The sequence below is a fragment of the Chiloscyllium punctatum genome, chromosome 26, assembly GCF_047496795.1.
Source record: "Chiloscyllium punctatum isolate Juve2018m chromosome 26, sChiPun1.3, whole genome shotgun sequence".
Classification (NCBI taxonomy): domain Eukaryota; kingdom Metazoa; phylum Chordata; class Chondrichthyes; order Orectolobiformes; family Hemiscylliidae; genus Chiloscyllium; species Chiloscyllium punctatum.
In genome coordinates this window covers 62,433,378-62,453,773 of record NC_092764.1, presented here as the reverse complement: position 1 = coordinate 62,453,773, position 20,396 = coordinate 62,433,378, and the positions used below count along the sequence as shown (strand labels likewise).

At 48.1% G+C, this 20,396-nt stretch overlaps 1 protein-coding gene across 1 annotated transcript in view; it reads left to right on the top strand.

Annotated features, from left to right (window-relative positions):
• LOC140453126 (uncharacterized) overlaps positions 1-20,396 on the top strand; it is a 92,696-nt gene that overhangs the window by 43,595 nt on the left and 28,705 nt on the right. The window contains exons 5-7 of the mRNA XM_072547536.1: positions 9,328-9,438; positions 19,878-19,920; positions 20,015-20,133. Of these exons, the coding sequence (XP_072403637.1) occupies positions 9,328-9,438; positions 19,878-19,920; positions 20,015-20,133 (273 nt within the window). The remainder of the gene's footprint in view (positions 1-9,327; positions 9,439-19,877; positions 19,921-20,014; positions 20,134-20,396) is intronic.

Sequence of the window (20,396 nt, the reverse complement as noted above, 5' to 3'; positions counted from 1 at the left end):
CAATTTCAGAGTCGAGCCCTGGTCCCAAAATTAGTTTCTGGTTGTCTCCTTTGTTCTGACAATGCCACAGTGTCCTTCATGTAGTTGATTTAACACACAGTTCCCTAACTGTGGTGGAATGGTGACCCACATTCCCCAGTGAAGATATTCTGCTTGTATGGATAGTTGGAGCTTCTGTGTGACATATGGCTTCAGTTCTGGTGGTGTTCGTGTGACTTTACCACGAAACACCACATCCGTCACTTTTGATAACAGTGGATCATTTCTGGTGCACTTCTTAACTTCTCCGGCCATTTCCGGAATGTTCTCTGTTTGTTCAATGTAGAAGATGTCTGCATAAGGACTATTTGTATTCAACTCATTTGACAAAGGTAACTGAAAGAGCCCGTGGACATTCCCATGTAAGTTGCATTGCTGATACTTAATTGTATCAGCAACAACACCCACCTCTGCATATGGCTCACTGCTCGAGAAGGTATCTCTGTATGAGGCCCAAATAATGTGGTCAGTGGGCGGTGGTCTGTTAGTCGGGTAAGTTCCAGGCCATAAAGGGATTGTTGTATTGCCAGAAATGATTCCAAGAGCTTCTCTATCTGTGCAGAGCTCATTTCTGCTTTGTTCAATGATCTTGGTGTAAAATGTATGGGTTCTCTTTCCCGCTGGGTACCATGTGAGAAATGACTGCTCCCACTCCATTCAGTGGGACATCACATGCTAGCTGCAGTGAGAGCTTTCAGTCAAACTGGGTCAGGCCTCCTGAATTAATAAAGAATCCTTGGCTTGTGTAAAAGCTTTCACATTGATCTTCCCATTTCCAGTTCCTGTTTTGGCAGAATAATTGGTAACGGCTGGAGAATGGCTGCAAGACTTGGATAAACCTGACATAGCCGGGGAACCTCAATTATCCGAATAGAAATTATCCGAAAATCATGTTTCCAGCAGTGATTGCATCTTTTGTTTACAGTGATTAAACAGGCACCATCTCCAAGTGAGTGACCTCCCATCCTCTCTCTCTCTCTCCCCACACTTTCCCTGAAGTTCTATAGAGGAGTGTACCGGAACACACACACACCCCCACCCCCACAGGTTCCCAGGAGTAATCTCTCCAACATTGACCTGTACTACTGTGTGTGTGTGTGTGTGTGTGTTTGTGTGTGTGTGTGTTTGTGTGTGTGTGTGTCTGTGTGTGTGTGTGTGTGTGTGTGTGTGTGTGTGTGTGTGCTATTTGGAGACTTACCCCACACAGACAGCAGCAGCAGTAGTATTGTTGGTGTACAGTCCGGGTGCCCAGGAGAGGAGTCGGGGTGCGGTGGTGAAGAGCTGTGTTGGGGCGGGGACTCGCACACCTTGTGCTGGGGGCCAGGGTTGAACCAGATTGAGGGGGTCGGGATTGGACCGGATTGGGGGGATGTGGGTTGGACCGGATTGGGGGCAGGGTTGGACCGGATTGGGGGGGGGGGGGGGTCAGGGTTGGACCAGATTGGGGGATGTGGGTTGGACAGGGAGGGTGGGGGGTGGGGTTGGACCGGATTGGGGGAGTGTTTTGGACCAGAATGGGGGGGTTGGGGTTGGACAGGATTGGGGGTGGAATAGTACTGGATTGAGGGGGTGGGGGGGGGGAGTTGTACCGAATTGGGGGGCCGAGGTTGGACCGGATTGGGGGGTGTGGTTTGGACCGGATTGGGGGCAGGGCTGGACTGGATTGGGGGGCGTCGGGGTTGGACCGGACTGGGGAGGTGGGTGGGGCTGAACTGGATTGGGGGAGTGGGTTGGACTGGATTGGGGGGGTGGGGGCGGGGTCGGAAGGGATTGGGGGCCGAGGTTGGACCGGATTGGGCGGGGGGTGGGGTTGGACCGGATGGGGGGCGCAGGGTTGGACCGGATGGGGGGCGCGGGGTTGGACCGGATGGGGGGCGCGGGGTTGGACTGGATTGGGGGGCGCAGGGTTGGACCGGACTGGGGGGCGCGGGGTTGGACCGGATGGGGGGCCGAGGTTGGACTGGATTGGGGGGCGCAGGGTTGGACCGGACTGGGGGGGCGCGGGGTTGGACTGGATTGGGGGGCGCAGGGTTGGACCGGATTGGGGGGCGCGGGGTTGGACTGGATTGGGGGGCGCAGGGTTGGACCGGACTGGGGGGGCGCGGGGTTGGACTGGATTGGGCGGGGGGTGGGGTTGGACCGGATTGGGGGGCGCAGGGTTGGACCGGATTGGGGGGCGCGGGGTTGGACCGGATTGGGGGGCGCGGGGTTGGACTGGATTGGGGGGCGCAGGGTTGGACCGGACTGGGGGGCGCGGGGTTGGACTGGATTGGGGGGCGCAGGGTTGGACCGGACTGGGGGGCAGGGTTGTACGGGGCGGGGGGGGCAGTGATGGTGTCGGGTCTCGTGTGCCGTGTGCTGCTGCAGTCTCCTGAATCGGGAGCAGACTTTAAAACTCCGAGCCCCAGAGCAAAGGCATTTAATCAATTTTCCGAATATTCAATTTTCCGAACGAAATAGTGCCTGCCCATCTCATTCGGATAATCGAGTTTCCATTATAATTTAGCCAACCCAAAAACCACAGTGGTTGGTATATTTTAGGTAGTGGTGCCTCAATTATGAGGCATTTACTTGTGAAGGTGACTTGTGTCGTCCCTGAGCATCAATAACATGCCTTAAATATTCAATGGGAGATTTAAAATATTTACATTTGTCTTGTCTTAGTCTGAGGCCATAATCTTCAAGTCTCTGCAAAACAGCATCTAAATTATTGAGATGTTCTCCTTCATTTCTGCCCCTGTGTAAAATATTGTCTCGGTAACACTGATTCCTTCCAATCCACTGACAATCTGATCCATGGCACGTTGGAGTAACACAGGTGCAGATGTGATTCCAAATACAGTGCTCTTGTACTGGAATATTCCTTTATGTGATAGAATTGAGAAGTATTTCTGTGACTCAGGGTCTATACTTATCTGGAGATAGGCTCGACTCAGATCAATTTTAGTGAAATGCTGACCCCCAGCTAATCCAGCAAAGAGGTCAATGCCATTGTAGAAGGCGTAACACCTGACCGTTTACTTCCTCCCTCCTCACTATCCAAGGCCCCAGAGACACCTTCCAGGTGAAGCAGCGATTTACCTACACTTCACTCAATCTGATTTACTGTCTGCGCTGCTCACAATGTGGTCTCTACACTGAGGGGATGAAACACAGACTGGGTTCCCACTTTGTGGAACATCGATGTGCTGTCTGCAAAAGTGACCCTGAGCTTCCAGTTGCCTGCCACTTCAACACACCACTGCATTCCCACCCTAACATTCCTGTCTCAGGCCTGTTACAGTGAGGCTCAACACAAACTGGAGGAACAGCATCTCATCGTCTGCTTGGGGACCTTACAGCCTTCAGGACTCAGTCTCCAGTTTAATAATTTTACAGCATGAACACCTCCTTTCCTTTCTGTTACTGAGCCCCACACACCCCAGATCCTGTCATGAAATGGGTTGCTTTCAGCACACGAGGAAGAGGAAAACAGCAATCCCCCTCTCACCGACTTAAAGTCCCCATTGTCATCTCTCTGGCTTCTTTTATTCTTGGCTTACTGTAATCAGTCCTGTTGTTGACTGACATTTTTTCCCTCTGTCTCTCTCTCTCTCTCGGCCCAGTCTCCACTCATCCACTAACTCCAAGCTCTCCTCCCCACCCCACCCCTCCACTACCCCTGTCCCCAGCATAAATATCACCCTTTCCCACCTGCTATCAGTTCTGGAGAAGGGTCACAGGACACAAAACATTAACTCTGTTTTTGGTCCACAGATACTGCCAGTTCTGCTGAGTTTCTGCAGCAATTTTGGTTTTGTTTGTTCCAGCAAATAGATCATTGATTAAATGGAAAGTATACTGCACAGCACACAGTTCCGCGTTAATATTGATCTTAAATTCATCGTAGGTGGGTACCAAATATCTTTCTTTCACACTGTCACAATGGCCATGGCCCAATCACTCACATTGATGGGTCCAAGGACTCCCATCTTGAGCAGCCTCTCTCATTCTGCCTCGATCTTTGCTCTGATTGCATGACGATAACCCAGCAATGTAACATTCTGCTTGACCCTCATCCCATTCAACAAGAGACCTTTTCCATGCTTCCCAGATCTCCATTGAAAACCTTTTGTGGAGATCAGTCTCAGAATCTAACAAGTAATTCACTTCCGTCCAGTTGATTTTGACTTTTTCCAACTACACTCTTCACATTAAAGCTAGAAAATTTCCTTTGACAATGTGTAAGGGCAAATATTCAGCCTGACCGTACAAGGGAACATTCACATCGATACAATCAACTACACCCATGAAATGAGTCCTTTTCTGCTGCTGATTCAGCATATACCTTCTATATCCCAGCGATGTGCTGCTCTCTGACTTGTTTTACCACATCAATGGCAAATGTGGGAGAAGGTACAAGACAAGGAAGGAGATATTCATGATTTAAAATGATTAAACTTGGAACTGAGTCCTCAAGGCAGTAACGTTTTGAGTCTGCATTAGTGATTGTTTCTCAGCCACCATTTTGCAAACTTTCTCAGCCGCCATTTTACAAGCTCTCATGTTCCACCTTGAAGGGGCAATGGCCCAGTGGTATTATCGCTGGGCTATTAACCCAGAAACACCAGGAATATTCTGGGGCCTGGGTTCAAATTTTGTCACAGCAGATGGTGGAATTTAAATTTGATTGATAATCTCTAATTAAGAGTCTAATGATCATGCAGTCATTGTCAACTTTTAGGAAAACAACCCATCTGGTTGAGGGAAGTAAACTGCCATCCTTACCTGGTCTCGCCTACATCTGACTCAAGACCCAGCAATGTGGTTAGCCCTTAACTATCCTCTGGGCAATTCGGGATGGGCAATAAAAGCAGGCCTAGCCAGTCACATACTCATCGTATGAGTGAATATTTAAAAAACAAGCTGAGCTGTTGAGTTTTAAGTTTCTGATCTGCTGGTTCCACAGGGACTGCTATTTCCAGTGCTTTCTTTAAATCTACATAGAACATAGAACAATGCAGCACAGAACAGGCCCTTCGGCCCGCGATGTTGTGCCGAACATTGGTCCTAGCTTAAGCACCCATCCATGTACCTATCCAATTGCCGCTTAAAGGTTGCCAATGATTCTGACTCTGCCACTCCCACAGGCAGCGCATTCCATGCCCCCACCACTCTCTGGGTAAAGAACCTACCCCTGACATCCCCCCTATACCTTCCACCCTTCACCTTAAATTTATGAACCCTTGTAACACTCTGTTGTACCCGGGGAAAAAGTTTCTGACTGTCTCCTCTATCTATTCCTCTGATCATCTTATAAACCTCTATCAAGACACCCCTCATCCTTCGCCGTTCCAATGAGAAAAGGCCGAGAACTCTCAACCTATCCTCGTACGACCTAATCTCCATTCCAGGCAACATCCTGGTAAATCTTCTCTGCACCCTCTCCAAAGCTTCCACATCTTTCCTAAAATGAGGCGACCAGAACTGCACACAGTACTCCAAATGTGGCCTAACCAAGGTCCTGTACAGCTGCAACATCACTTCACGACTCTTGAATTCAATCCCTCTGCTAATGAACGCTAATACATCATAGGCCTTCTTACAAGCTCTATCCACCTGAGTGCCAACTTTCAAAGATCTGTGAACATAGACCCCAAGATCCCTCTGCTCCTCCACCTTACTAAGAACCCTACCGTTAACCCTGAATTCCGCACTCTTATTTGTCCTTCTAAAATGGACAACCTCACACTTGACAGGGTTGAACTCCATCTGCCACTCCTCAGTCCAGCTCTGCATCATATCTAAGTCCCTTTGCAGCCCTCCTCACTATCCACAACTCCACCAATCTTCGTATCATCTGCAAATTTACTGACCCACCCTTCGACTCCCTCTTCCAAGTCATTGATAAAAATTACAAACAGGAGAGGACCCAGAACGGATCCCTGCGGAACTCCACTTGTAACTGGGCTCCAGGCTGAATATTTACCATCTACCACCACTCTCTGACTTCGACCGGTTAGCCAGTTTTCTATCCAACTGGCCAAATTTCCCTCTATCCCATGCCTCCTGACTTTCCACATAAGCCTACCATGGGGAACCTTATCAAATGCCTTACTAAAATCCATGTACACTACATCCACTGCTCTACCCTCATCCACATGCTTGGTCACCTCCTCAAAGAATTCAATAAGACTTGTAAGGCAAGACCTGCCCTTCACAAATCCGTGCTGGCTGTCCCTAATCAAGCAGTGTCTTTCCAGATACTCATAAATCCTATCCCTCAGTACCCTTTCCATTACTTTGCCTACCATCGAAGTAAGACTAACTGACCTGTAATTCCCTGGGTTATCCCTATTCCCTTTTTTGAACAGGGGCACAACATTCGCCACTCTCCAGGTTCCTCGGTTCCTTTCTGTCAGTAATGACTTCTGGATTGTTTCAAATCTTAAACTACACACCAGTCTGTCTCTGATTGCATCATTTAAGTTGTCTCCAAATTCACAACATTCTACTAATGACTTTGACGTTGCTACAAACTGGGAGACAGACTCACCATCTTGCTGGTTAGCTTTATGGACTCTGAACCTTTCAGCAATCCCCAATGATTTTGGTGAAAAATAGTTCTGTAGGATTCCTATTATTTCTTGATAAGTTTTGGAACCCAGCTTCTCTGGCTGTCCCAGACTCCTCAGGATGTTAAAAGCCTCTCCCCATCCCATAATACTCAAGAACACAAGGATGACTATATCTGCTTCAATTTTGTCAGCTTGAACAAGACAATGAAAATCTCTGTGAGTGCGAGTACCAGCTCTCAGTATTTTCACCTCATGGTCCCCTGGAGTTAAATGTTTAACGCTGGTTCACTTGTTCCTGTTAAAAGTAAGGTATTCCTGAGGCTGCCTGTTTCTTTTCCAACACTACACCCTGAGCGTTAACCATTTCCCTCAGTGTGGGGTAGTTGTTCCTCACAGTGTCCTTTCAGGGGGGGGGGCCCATGGTGAGCTTCTTCTGTCCTGTTCCCCTCTTCCCTCGGGTGAATTTGTTTTATTTCCTGACCGTACCTGCTTCAGTGCAGCGAGAGTGTCTTTTGATGATTTTCCTCCATTTTATAAAAATGCCTCTGAGATCTACAGTGAGGTCCACGATTCTGCTTTTTTTCCCTGATGAGTCAGTTTATTGATCCAGTCGATTTCAAAGCTGTTTTATCCTTGTCACCAGTTTTAATCTTGTGTGACATTCCCAAGAGGGACCAGGGAGGCCGAAGTGTTAAACTGACTGAATCCACAATAGGTGGGATGAAATGGGTCTTTTTCTTTGTGGTAGGCAGTGTTGGGTACTGCAGGGATTAGTGTTTGGGCCCCAGCTATTCGCAATGGACATGAATGATTCCGATGAGGAAACTATGTGTCATAGCTCCAAGTTTACAGATGATACAAAGCTGGGTGGGAGGGTGAGCTGTGAGGAGGATGCAGAGAAGCTGCAGTATGTTTTGGACAAGTTAAGTAAATGAGCAAGTACATGGCAGGCGCAGTATAAAGTGGATAAATGTGAGATTGTTCACTTTGGTAGCAAAAACAGACAGGCCGATCATTATCTGAATGGTGATAAATTGGGGAAGGGGGTGGTGCAATGAGACCTGGGTGTCCTTGTACACCAGTCCCTGAAAGGAAGCATGGAGGAGCAGCAGGTCGGGAAGAAGGTAAATGGTACACCAGCCTTCGCAGCAAGAGGATTCGAGTACAGGAGCAGGAGGGTCTGAGGTCAGAAGGTCAAAGGCATGGAGTCAGGGAAGGGTCAAATGGACTGAGAAAAGAGCAGCACAGAGACTGTGGAAGGGAAGGCCAAGGGGAGACTTGATAAAGGTATTTAAAACGGTGAAGGGTTTTGATCGAGCAAAGAAATAGAATCTGTTTCCAATAGCTGAAGGGTGGTTCATCAGGGAGCACAGATTTAGAAAAAGGGGCAGAGGTGATATGTGGAGAAACAGTTTAATATAATCTGCAGTTCGCCTGTGAAATGTAATGGCTGATAGTGCAGTGGGTGCACATTCAGGATTAAATTTTAAAATGGAATGGAATAACTAATTGAGGGAGAAGGATTGCCAGAAGATGAGTCCGTGCTGTCTGAGTCTACCAGGACAGAGCAAAGGAGGGGACCCTCAGTGGATTGCTCTTTGAAACACCAGGTACAGATTCGATGGACCAAATCACCTTCTTCTGTGCTTTCAGTAGGGATTCGGGATTTTCAGTCTGAGGTTCCTTCTCCCCAGTTTCAGGGCTCTGTTTCTGGTTGGTGGGGTTAGAGCCTGGGAAAGGGGAAATCGGGTTCACAGCCTGCAGCCCTTCGAAAGCTGGCATGGGGTAAAGATGTTCTGTAACAGTGTGGAGTAGAGCTAGAAGAACATCTTCCTAGAGAAACTCAGCAGGTCTGGCAGCATCTACGGAGAGAAAGCAGAGTTGAGTCCATTGACCCATTTTCAGAACAGTCCTGAACAAGGTTTACTGGACAAATAGAAATATAGATACAATTACTTTACTTTCTCTCCACAGGTTTTGCCAGACCTGCTGAGTTTCTCCAGCACTTTCTGTTTTCATTTCAGAATTTCAGCATCCACAGTTCTTTGTGTTATTTCCGATGAACATCTTCATTGTCTTGAGAATCCCTTGTCTATGAGTTGTAGAGGAGCTGGTGCAGTTGGAGACCACGTCCTTCAGGGAATAAGAGATACCAGTTGTCTGGTGTTCACTATATATCCCCCCAGACGAGTCACACTGCATCAGTCACAACTGAAAGCTCTGGATTTTGGGAGAATCGTTATGTTTAACAAGGTGAACAGTGGGAATGGAGGAACCATTAGTGAGTCTCAATAAGCACCCAAGAATCAAAACCAGAGGGTGACTGGGCTGAATCATCAGGAACAGGGTTTGTAGCCCACACCCCTTCATTCCCCAACACTGAGTGTCTCTGTATTTCTGTTTCTGTCCCTGTGTAAGGGGTTGCTCTGTCTCTCTGAACTCCCATTGGGGTGGACATCACTGATGTACTTTAATGTGTTAATGACCCATCCCCACAGTCTAGGGCAGGGCGGGCAGAAAGCTTCATGGAGGGTCTGGAGTTATCATTCACACATTTCTGACAGCAAAGGGAGCTTCTGGGATTGCAGCCCCTAAGGTAACATTTGTTACAATGAGGAAGCCTCCTCTGTTCACCCTCACCACAGAAATGAAGATCATTGAAATGTTTCTGTGTGTTCTGTAAATCCTCAGTGAGTAGATTTTCAATCATTCATTCTGTGTGTTGTTACAGGGCCAGGAGAGGAACCCTGTCTCACCCGATGTTACAATCCAAGTGGGGGATTCAATGATTGATGATCTCACCAGCCCTCTGACAGTTACATTTCAGGATGTACCTTTCCAGGTGAGATAAACCTCCACATTATCATCGAGCTGAGCCTGTGAGCAGCCAGGTCTGACTGGATTGGGCAGCAGAGTCTGGATCATCTCCAGTGTTGATGAACAAGTTAAACTGAATGACCCCGAAATTCTATAGTCCTCAGGCTGTGAATGGAGCCCTGTCTGGGCAGGTTTGGAGGATTCGGAGGTGATCTCCTTGTCTCTTTAATGTCCATCAGAAGCTGTGATCATGATGAGGGTGTGGAATGTTATGATGCTGTACAAATGAGGATCGCTGGGCCTTGTGAGATATTTCCCATCACTTGTGTCCTGAAATTCCTCTGGAGAGTTGAGAAAGGAGGGTCTGGGACAGGACAGAATGATTGTCCACCCCATGGATATGACCCTGACCCCATCCAAAACCCCATGGTCAGAGGGATTTCTCTGTTACAGGTGGACCCCCCACAACATTCCTGGTAAAACAGGTGGTTCCCCTCAGGTCAGGTGACCCGGTTTATTCAGGTTTATGGAGATTATGGAAAAAAATCATTAAAAATGGCCACAGTCTGGTTTGGTCACTTACAGTCATAGAATCATAGTGATGTACAGCACAGAAACAGACCCTTCATCCAACCTATCCATGCCAACCAGACATCCCAACACCATCCAGACCCACCTGCCAGCACCGGCCCATCTCCCTCCAAATCCTTTCTATTCATATACACATCCAGATGCCTCTTAAATGTTGCAGTTGTACTAACCTCTACCATTTGCTCTGGCAGCTCATTCCATACACGTCTGCGTGAAAAAGTTGCCCCTTAGGTCTCTATCTTTCCTCTCTTACCCTAAACCTATGCCCTCTAGTTCTGGGCTCCACCACCCCAGTGAAGAGACCTGTCTATTTATCCTATCCATGGCCCACCTGATTTTATAAACCTCTATAAGGTCACCCCTCAGCCTCCGACACTCCAAGGAAAACAGCCCCATCCTATTCAACCTCTCCCTCCAACCCTGGCAACATCCTTGTAAATCCTTTCTGAACCCTTTCAAGTTTCAGAACATCTTTCTGATAGGAAGGAGACCAGAATTGCATGCAATATTCCAACAGTGGCCTTATCAATGTCCTGGACAGCCACAACATGACCTCCTAACTCCTGTACTCAATACTCTGACCAATAAAGGAAAGCATACCAAACACCTTCTTCACTATCCTATCTCCCTGCGACTCTACTTTCAAGGAGCTAAACTACTCTTCAAGGTCTGTTTGTTCAGCAACACTCTCTAGGACATTACCATTAAGTGTATAACTCCTGCTAAGAATTGCTTTCTCAACATGTAGCATCTCACATTTATCTAAATTATCCATCTGCCCCTCCTCAGCCCTTTGGCCTATCTGATCAAGATCCCGTTGTGATCTGACGTAACTTTCTTCGCTGTCCACTACACACCAATTTTGGTGTCATCAACAAACTTACTAACTGTACCTCTTACACTCACATCCAAATCATTTATGTAAATGACGAAAAGTAGTAGAGTGGAGTGCCACTGATTCTTGTGGCACTCCACTGGTCACAGGCCTCAAGTCTGAAAAACAACCACCACCACCACCCTCTGTCTTCTACTTTTGAGCCAGTTCTGTATCCAAATGGCTAATTCTCCCTGTATTCCATGAGATCTAACCTTGCTAACTAGTCTCCCATGGGGAACCTTGTTGAACACCTTACTGAAATCCATATAGATCACATCTACTACTCTGCCCTCATCAATCCTCTTTGTTATTACCTCAAAAAACTCAATCAAATTTGTGAGCCATAATTTCCCACGCATAAAGCCTTGTTGACTATCCCTAATCAGTCCTTGCATTTCCAAATACATGTACATCCTGTCCCTCAGGATCCCCTCCAACAACCTGTCCACCACCGACATCAGGCTCACTGATCTATAGTCCCCTGGCTTGTCCTTACCACCCTTCTTAAACAGTGGCACCACATTAGCCAACTTCCAATTTTCTGGCACCTCACCTGTGACTATTGATGGCACAAATATCTCAGTAAGAGGCCCAGTTATCACTTCCTTAGCTTCCCACAGAGTTCTCGGGTACACCTGATCAGGTCCTGGGGATTTATCCACTTTTATATGTTTCAATACATCCAGCACTTCCTCCTCTGTAATATGGACATTTTGCAAGATGTCACCATCTATGTCCCTATATTCTATATCTTCTATGTCCTTTTCCACAGCAAATACTGATACAAAATAGTATCTGCCCCATTTTCTGTGGCTCCACACAAAGGCCTCCTTGCTGACCTTTGAGGGGCCCTTTTCTCTCCCTAGTTACCCTTTTGTCCTTTACGTATTTGTAAAAACCCTTTGGATCCTCCTTAACTCTGTTTGCCAAAGCTATCTCATGTCCCCATTTTTAGATTAGATTACTTACAGTGTGGAAACAGGCCCTTCGGCCCAACAAGTCCACACCGCCCCGCCGAAGCGCAACACACCCATACACCGACATTTACCACTTACCTAACACTATGGGCAATTTAGCATGGCCAATTCACCTGACCTGCTCATCTTTGGACTGTGGGAGGAAACCGGAGCACCCAGAGGAAACCCATGCAGACACGGGGAGAACGTGCAAACTCTACACAGTCAGTCGCCTGAGGCGGGAATTGACCCGGGTCTCTGGCGCTGTGAGGCAGCAGTGCTAATCATTGTGCCACCGTGCCGCCCACAAATTTTGCCCTCCTGTTATCCTTCTTCAGTATACTCCTCCTTCCTTTATACTCTTCTAAGGATTCAATCGATCTATCCTGTCTGTACCTGACATATGCTTCCTTCTTTCTCTTAACCAAGCCCTCAATTTCTTTAGTCATCCAGCATTCCCTGTACCTAGAGCCTTCCCTTTCACCCTGACAGGAATATACTTTCTCTGGATTCTCATTACCTCATTTCTGACAACTTCCCATTTTCCAGCCATCCTGCAAACATCTGCATGTTCCCCTCACCCCCATCAGCTTTGGAAAGTTCTTGCCAAATACCATCAAAATTGGCCTTTCTCCAATTTAGAACTTCAACTTTTAGATCGATTATATCTTTTTACATCATAATTTTAGAACAAATGGAATTATGTTCGCTGGCCCCAAAGTGCTCCCCCACTGACACCTCAGTCACCTGCCCTGCCTTATTTCCCAAGAGTATGTCATGTTTTGCACCTTTTCTGGTCGGTAAATCCACATACTGAATCAGAAAATTTTCTTGGACACACTTAATAAACACCTCTCCATCTAAACCTTTAACACTGTGGCAGTCCCAGTCTCTGTTTGGAAAGTTAAAATCTCCAACCATCACCACCCTATTATTCCTACAGATAACTCAGATCTCCTTACGTATTTGTTTCTCAATTTCCCTCTGAGTATTGGGGGGGTCTATAATACATCCCAAGCAGATGATCATCCCTCTCTTATTTCTCAGTTCCACCCAAATAACTTCCCTGGATGTATTTCCAGGAATATCCTCCCTCAGTACAGCTGTGATGCTATCCCTTATGAAAAAATGCCACTTGCCCTCCTCACTTGCCTCCCTTTCTATCCTTCCTCTCGCATTTGTATCCTGAAACATTAAGCTGCCAGTCCTGCCCATCCCTGAGCTATGTTTCTGTAATTCCCTGCCCTGACTGTTTGACTCGCTTCTGTTCTCAACTGTACCAGTCTCAGATTGATCTCTTTCCTCTTGGGGGCGGCACGGTGGCACAGTGGTTAGCCGGGTTCAATTCCCGCCTCAGGCAACTGACTGTGCGGAGTTTGCACGTTCTCCCTGTGTTTGCGTGGGTTTCCTCCGGGTGCTCCGGTTTCCTCCCACAGTCCAAAGATGTGCCGGTCAGGTGAATTGGCCATGCTAAATTTCCCGTAGTGTTAGGTAAGGGGTAAATGTAGGGGAATGGGTGGGTTGCGCTGCGGCAGGTCGGTGTGGACTTGTTGGGCCGAAGGGCCTGTTTCCACACTGTAAAGTCATGCAATCTAATCTAATCTAATCTAATCTCACTATCACCCCCTCCCCCCACCACCACACCCACTCCCCACCCCCCCCACACCCTTCCCCCACCACCACCCTTCCCCCCCAACCACTACCACCTCCCCTCCTCACCCAACCTTACTATTTTAAATCCCCCAGAGCAGCTCAAGCAAATTTCCCAGCCAGTATATTAGTCCCCTTCCAATTTAGGTGCAATCCGTCCTTCTTGTACAGGCCACTTCTACCCCAAAAGAGATTCCCAAGATCCAAAAATGTGAATCCATCTCCCATACACCAGCTCCTCAGTCATGTATTCATCTGCTCTATCCTCCTGTTCCTGCCCTCACTCACTGGTAGCAGATATTACTACTCTCAAGGTCCTCCTTTTTAACTTCCTGCCTAACTCTTTGTAATCTCCCTTCAGAGTCTCAACCTTTTCCCTTCCAATGTCATTGGTTCCAATGTGTATAATGACCTCCTGCTTGCCCCCTCCCCTTTGAGAACACTCTGCACCCTCTCTGAGACACCTTTGATCTTGGCACCAGAGAGGCAACACACCATTTGGATTTTTTGCTGCTAGCTGCAGAAACATTTGTCTGTGCCTCTGACTAGAGAGTCCCATAACACAATCGAACACTTGGAACCTGACGTTCCCCACATTAAATTCGAGCCTGTCTTGATACCGTAAACTTGGCTGTTCGTGTGACATTCCCCTGTGAATCCATCACCCCCTACATTTTCCAAAAGAGCATACTTGTTAGAAATGGGGATCGCCACAGAAGACTCCTGCACTACCTGCCTACCTCTCTTCGTTTTCCTGGAGTTAACCCATCTATGTCATGCAGTCATAAAGTCATAGAGATGTACAGCACGGAAACAGACCCTTCAGTCCAACCCGTCCATGCCGACCAGATATCCCAATCCAATCTAGTTCCACCTGCCAGCATCCGGCCCATATCCCTCCAGACCCTTCCTATTCATATACCCATTCAAATGCTTCTTAAATGTTGCAATTGTACCAGCCTCCACCATATCCTCTGGCAGCTCATTCCATACACGCACCACCCTCTGCGTGAAAACATTGCCCCTTAGGTCTCCTTTATATCTTTCCCCTCTCACCTTAAACCTATGCCCTCTAGTTCTGGACTCCCCCACCCCAGGGAAAAGTCTTTGTCTATTTATCCTATCCACGCCCCTCATAATTTTGTAAACGTCTATAAGGTCAACCCTCAGCCTCCGACGTTCCAGGGAAAACAGCCCCAGCCTGTTCAGCCTCTCCCTGTAGCTCAGATCCTCCAACCCTGGCAACATCCTTGTCAATCTTTTCTGAACCCTTTCATGTTTCACAATATCTTTCTGATAGGAAGGAGACCAGAATTGCATGCAATATTCCAACAGTGGCCTGACCAATGTCCTGTACAGCTGCAACATAACCTCCTAACTCCTGCACTCAATACTCTGACCAATAAAGGAAAGCATACCAAACACTTTCTTCACTATCCTATCTACCTCCACTTTCAAGGAGCAATGGACCTGCACTCCAAGGTCTCTTTGTTCAGCAACACTCCCTAGGACCTTACCATTAAGTGTATAAGTCCTGTTAAGATTTGCTTTCCCAAAATGCAGCACCTCGCATTTATCTGAATTAAACTCCATCTGCCACTTCTCAGCCCATTGGCCCATCTGGTCCAGATCCTGTTGTAATCTGAGGTAACCCTCCTCGCTGTCCACTGCACCTCCAATTTTGGTGTCAAATGCAAACTTACTAACTGTACCTCTTATGCTTGCATCCAAATCATTTATGTAAAGGACAAAAAGTAGAGGACCCAGCACCGATCCTTGTGGCACTCCACTGGTCACAGGCCTCCAGTCCGAAAATCAACCCTCCACCACCACCCTCTGTCTTCTACCTTTTAGCCAGTTGACTGCATCTGTGGCTTTTCTCCCTTCCTATGACTGCAATCCATCACATCCCCTTGCTCTTGTAAATTCCTCATTTCCTCTAACTGTCGCTTCAGTTGATCCATTCAATCTGAGAGGATTTGCAACTAATGGCATTTACTCCAGTATAATCCTCACTTACATGTAAACTCTCCCTCAACTCCCACATCTGACAAGAAGAGCATATCACTCTACTAAAGGCTATTTTTGCTTCTTTCAATCCATAGATGTAGAAAAGAGCTCTGTCTTATTCCTCTACAAAACACTGCTCCAGGTTAAATTAATACTTAGGGCTTATATTTTTAAGTTTAATCAAGAGATAGATCTCAATATAACATATAATCAAGAAATAAACCACTCTACTCACTATTGCAGACTTACTGTAAGGCCATACCGAAAATATTCACTTCTCTGTTTCCTCCAAGATCAGGTGTGAATTTCACTGTTTGTGAATTTTCCCAGACGCACTCCGATGTCCAGTGATACATGAATTCAAACAGCAAAGGCTGTAACTGTACAGGTTCACTGCTGGGTCAGTTAGCAATGTGGGTCTGTCTCTCTCTCTCTCTCCTTCTCCTGCACTGACCTCACCTTGTGCTTCCTTTGTCTGTACCTCTCCCTTTTAAAACTTCTGCTCTTTTGACTTTTTTTCTCCAAAGTTCCAAACAATGCAGCAGCAGATAAAACAGTAATTGCTGCTCCTGGAATTCGAAGGACCATAAACAGCAGAAAGAAATTCAATGGGACCTTTCCCTCATTTACATCAATAGACCCACAGCCCCCCATGGCCACAGTTTCAGATCAGCAGGAGAAGGACAGGGACTCGGTGTAAACAGGTGCTGCCCCATTGGCCATCTAAAACACCCAAAAACCATCCCCTTTACAGCCTGAGAGACTCTGGGAGTGAAACCTGTTCATGGAGCATCACCTCAAACAGAGCGACACAATCTCACCTCAATTCCCTGACAGTAACAGCCATGTCCTGCCTGTCCTCAGAGAATTGAGGTAAGTCTTCAATTAAATCTCTCCCAGACTATGATGGTTTTAGCTGTCATCTTTCCTTCATTAGCACTAATCCCTGTTTCAGTAAAATGACCTCCACAAGTTCTGGAAGGCACTCAGCATGGGCTGCATGGGAGACAGGTTTGGAGGTGAATGGCCTGGTAAAACAGCCAGAAACCCTGACAGGTCACTCCGTGAGGAGACAGTGAGGCCTGCAGATGCTGGAGATCAGAGTTGAGAATGTGTTGCTGGAAATGCACGGCAGGTCAGGCAGCATCCGAGGAGCAGGAGAATCGACGTTTTGGGCCAGAACCCTCCATCAGGAATGAGGCTGGGAGCCTCAGGAGGTGGAGAGATAAATGGGAGGGGCATGGGGCTGGGGAAAAGGTAGCTGAGAGTGCAATATGTGGATGGAGGTGGAGGTAAAGGTGAAGGTGATAGGTCAGAGAGGAGGGTGGACAGATAGGTGGGAAGGAAGATTGACAGATGGGAGAAGTCATGAGGTTGGTGCTGAGCTGGAAGGTTGGAACTGGGGTAAAGTGGAGGGGGGGGAAATGAGGAAACTGGTGAAGTCCACATTGATGCCCTTGGGGTTGAAGGGTCCTGAGGTGGAAGATGAGGCGTTCTTCCTCCAGGCGTCGGGTGGAAAGGGAGTGGCGATGGAGGAGGCCCAGAACGTCATGTCCTCGACAAAGTGGGAGGGGAAGTTGAAATGTTCAGCCATGGGGTGGGGGGGGTTGGTTGGTGTGGGTGTCCCAGGGATGTTCCCTAAAGCACTCTGTAGAAGGCGTCCAATTTCCCCAGTGTAGAGGAGACCGCATCAGGAGCCACGGACACAATAAATGACGTGTGTGGAAGTGCATGTGAAACTTTGATGGATGTGGACAGAGGTGAGGGGGGGGGAGGTGTGGGCGCAGGTTTTGTAATTCCTGTGGTGGCAGGGGAAGGTGCCAGGACAGGAGGGTGGCTTGTTAGGGGGCATGGACCTGACCAGGTAGTGGTGGAGGGAACTGTCTTTGTGGAAAGCAGATGGGATAGGGACGGGGATGTATCCCTGCTGGTGGGGTCCATTTGTAGGTGGTGGAAATGGCGGAAGATGACGTGATGTATCCAGAGGTTGGTGGAGTGGAAGGTGAGGACCAGGGAGGTTCTGTCCTTGTTGTGGTTGGAAGGGTGGGGTTTGAGGCTGGAAGTTCGGGACGTGGATGAGATGTGGTGGAGGGGAAATTTCGGTCCTGAAAGATGGAAACCATCTGGTGTGTTCTGTGGTGGAACTGGTCCTCCTGGGAGCAGATGCACAGGAGGTGGAGGAATTTAGAAAATGGGATAGCATTTTTGCAGGAGGTAGGGTGGGAGGAAGTGTAATCCAGGTAGCTGCAGGAGTTGGAGAGTTTGCAAAAAATGTCAGTGTTGTGTCGGTCCTCATGGATGGAGATGATGAAGTCTAGGAAGAGGAGGGAAGTGTCACAGATGGTCCAGGTGAATTTTAGGTTGGGGTGGAATGTGTTGGTGAAGTTGATGAACTGTTTGACTTCCTCGTGCTGCCGGTGGATCTTCGGAAGATGGACTGTTCTACGTAGCCAGCAAAGCGATAGGCAGAGCAGGGGCCCATGTGTGTGCCCATGGCTACCTGTTTTGTCTGGAGGAAGTGGGAGGATTCGATGGAGAAATTGTTGAGGATGAGGACCAGTTCAGCCAAATGAATAAGAGTGTCAGTGGAAGGGAACTGGTGGGGATGCTGGGAGAGGAAGAAACAGAGGGCTTGGAGGCCCTGGTCATGGCGGATAGAGGTGTAGAGGGTCTGGATGTCCATGGTGAAAATGAGGCATTGGGAGCCGGGGAAACAGAAGTCTTAGAGGAGGTGGAGGCATGGGTGGTGTCCCGAACAAATGTGGGGAGTTCCTGGACCAGGGAGGACAGCACAGGATTGAGGGAGGTGGGGATGGGTTCAGTGGGGCAGGAGCAGGCTGAGACAGTGGGTGGGCTGGGGTAGTCAGGCTTGTGGATCTTGGGTAGGAGGTAGAATTGGGCAGTGCGGGGTTCCTCGACAATGAGGTTGGAAGGTGGGTGGGAGATCCCCTGAAGTGATGAGATTGTGTATGGTCTGGGAGATGTTGGTTTGGTGATGGGGGGGGGGCGGTTAAGTCATGGTCGAGGGTGCGGTAGGAGGATGTGACTTTGAGTCTGGCTTCAGCGGTGTAGAGGTCAGTGCACCAAACCACCACTGCACCCTCTTTGTCCACTGGATTGATGGTGAGGTTGGGGTTGGAGCGGAGGGAGTGGAGGGCTGTGCATTGTGAGGGTGGGAGGTTGGAGTGGGTGAGAGGGGTGAACAAGTTGAGCCGGTTGATGTTCTGGCAGCAGTTTGAAATGAAGAGATCAAGGGCGGGTAACAGGCCAGCATGGGGTGTCGAGGTGGATGGGGTGTCTTGGAGGTGGGAGAAGGGATCCTCGGTGGGTGGGCAGGAGTCTTGGTTGTAAAAGTAGGCCCAGAGGAGGAGGTGGTGGATGAAACGTTCAAGGCCACAGCGTGTGTCGAACTCATTAATCTGGGAGTGTAGAGGAATAAAAGTGAGGCCAATATTGAGGACAAAACGTTCATCGTCAGTGAGGGGGAGGTCTGGGGGAATGGTGAAGACACAGCATGGATGGGAGCTAGGGCCTGGAGTGGGGCTGGAATTCAAGGTGGGGGTGGAGACAGTAACTTGAGTGGGCGTGGTTATGGGGACAGTGGCTTGAGTGGGTATTCCTTAACTCTGTCCAGGGTTGAGTTTCTCATGATAAGGGACTGGAGCTATCACAGGACTCAGCAGCAACCTCCACAGAGATGGCCAGGCAGTGAGGCCAAATATGGCCCCAATCAGGGACCATGATCCTCCAGTGCTGCAATGCTGCTGGTGTTACACAGGCCCCTGCTCTGTCAGGAGTTGAGTAACATGGTGGAGGGCTCTCTCACTGGGAGGGCAGTGGACCATGGGTAACTGATATAACTGACAGCTTCAGGGAGCTGCAATGCTCACAGTGGTCCTGGAGTAGTGCAGACAGTCTTTCAGAGGGATCACTGTCCAACATGAGGTTCCTCACAGGACTTTGTATCGTTCTCACCACTGAAGAGAGGGACATTTGTGAGTGCCCCGATTTGAAGGTGTCTGCTCGGTCTCTCCCATGTCCAGCAGCGTTCTCCTCTCCCAATGAGGCTGCTGTCTGGACACTGCTTCAGACCCTCCCCCTGTACTTCCTGGTAAAGTTAAAGATGGTGAATGGGGAGGTGACCAATTAGGAATCTGCTTTGTGTAAAGTTGCTTTGGTGGGAACACTGAGGTCATACCCAGGATCCGGAAAATTTAACCCAACAATTTCCCAGTTGGCATCACATTTCCTCCTCCTTCCCTGCCTTACCCTGTTAGACAGGCGAGAGAGAAATGTCTCAATGTGTTTGTATCGACCCAGCTGCTTCAACTGTGTTATTGTTGGTGAAGGTAATGTTCTGGTTTATCTTTTCCATTTTAGTTCGATTCTACACCATGCAGCGCCTGGGACTCTGGTGGAAATGGTAAGTGAAGATTGTTTTAAAATGCCGACATCACTCAATACTGGAATGTGTAAATGAGGGAATGATTCTCATGATTAATAATTCTCCAATACAGGCTCCTTCAATCAGAATGGATGTAACACCCCCATGAGCAGACTGGGGAACAGAGTGGATACAATCACTTGCAGATGTGACCGTCTGGGTTTCTTCTTTGTACTAACACTGGAATCGAAGGTATGAATCGTGCTCATCTCCACACTGTAAATAAACTCCAATATAAGGTTCAATTGGCCTGGAAAGTGAGACTGTTATCACATTCTTACTGCAGTTCAATACAGCTCTGCCCAAGTCTTGAACATGCCTCTGCAAAATATTCTGTAGCTCTCCCACCCCAGTCTCTATGTTTACTTTTAATCTGTTTAAAAACCAGCAATGTAACAATATTTCAGCCTCTCAGTTCAGATGAACCTCCTGCTTGAAATCCCGTTCTGACTTTG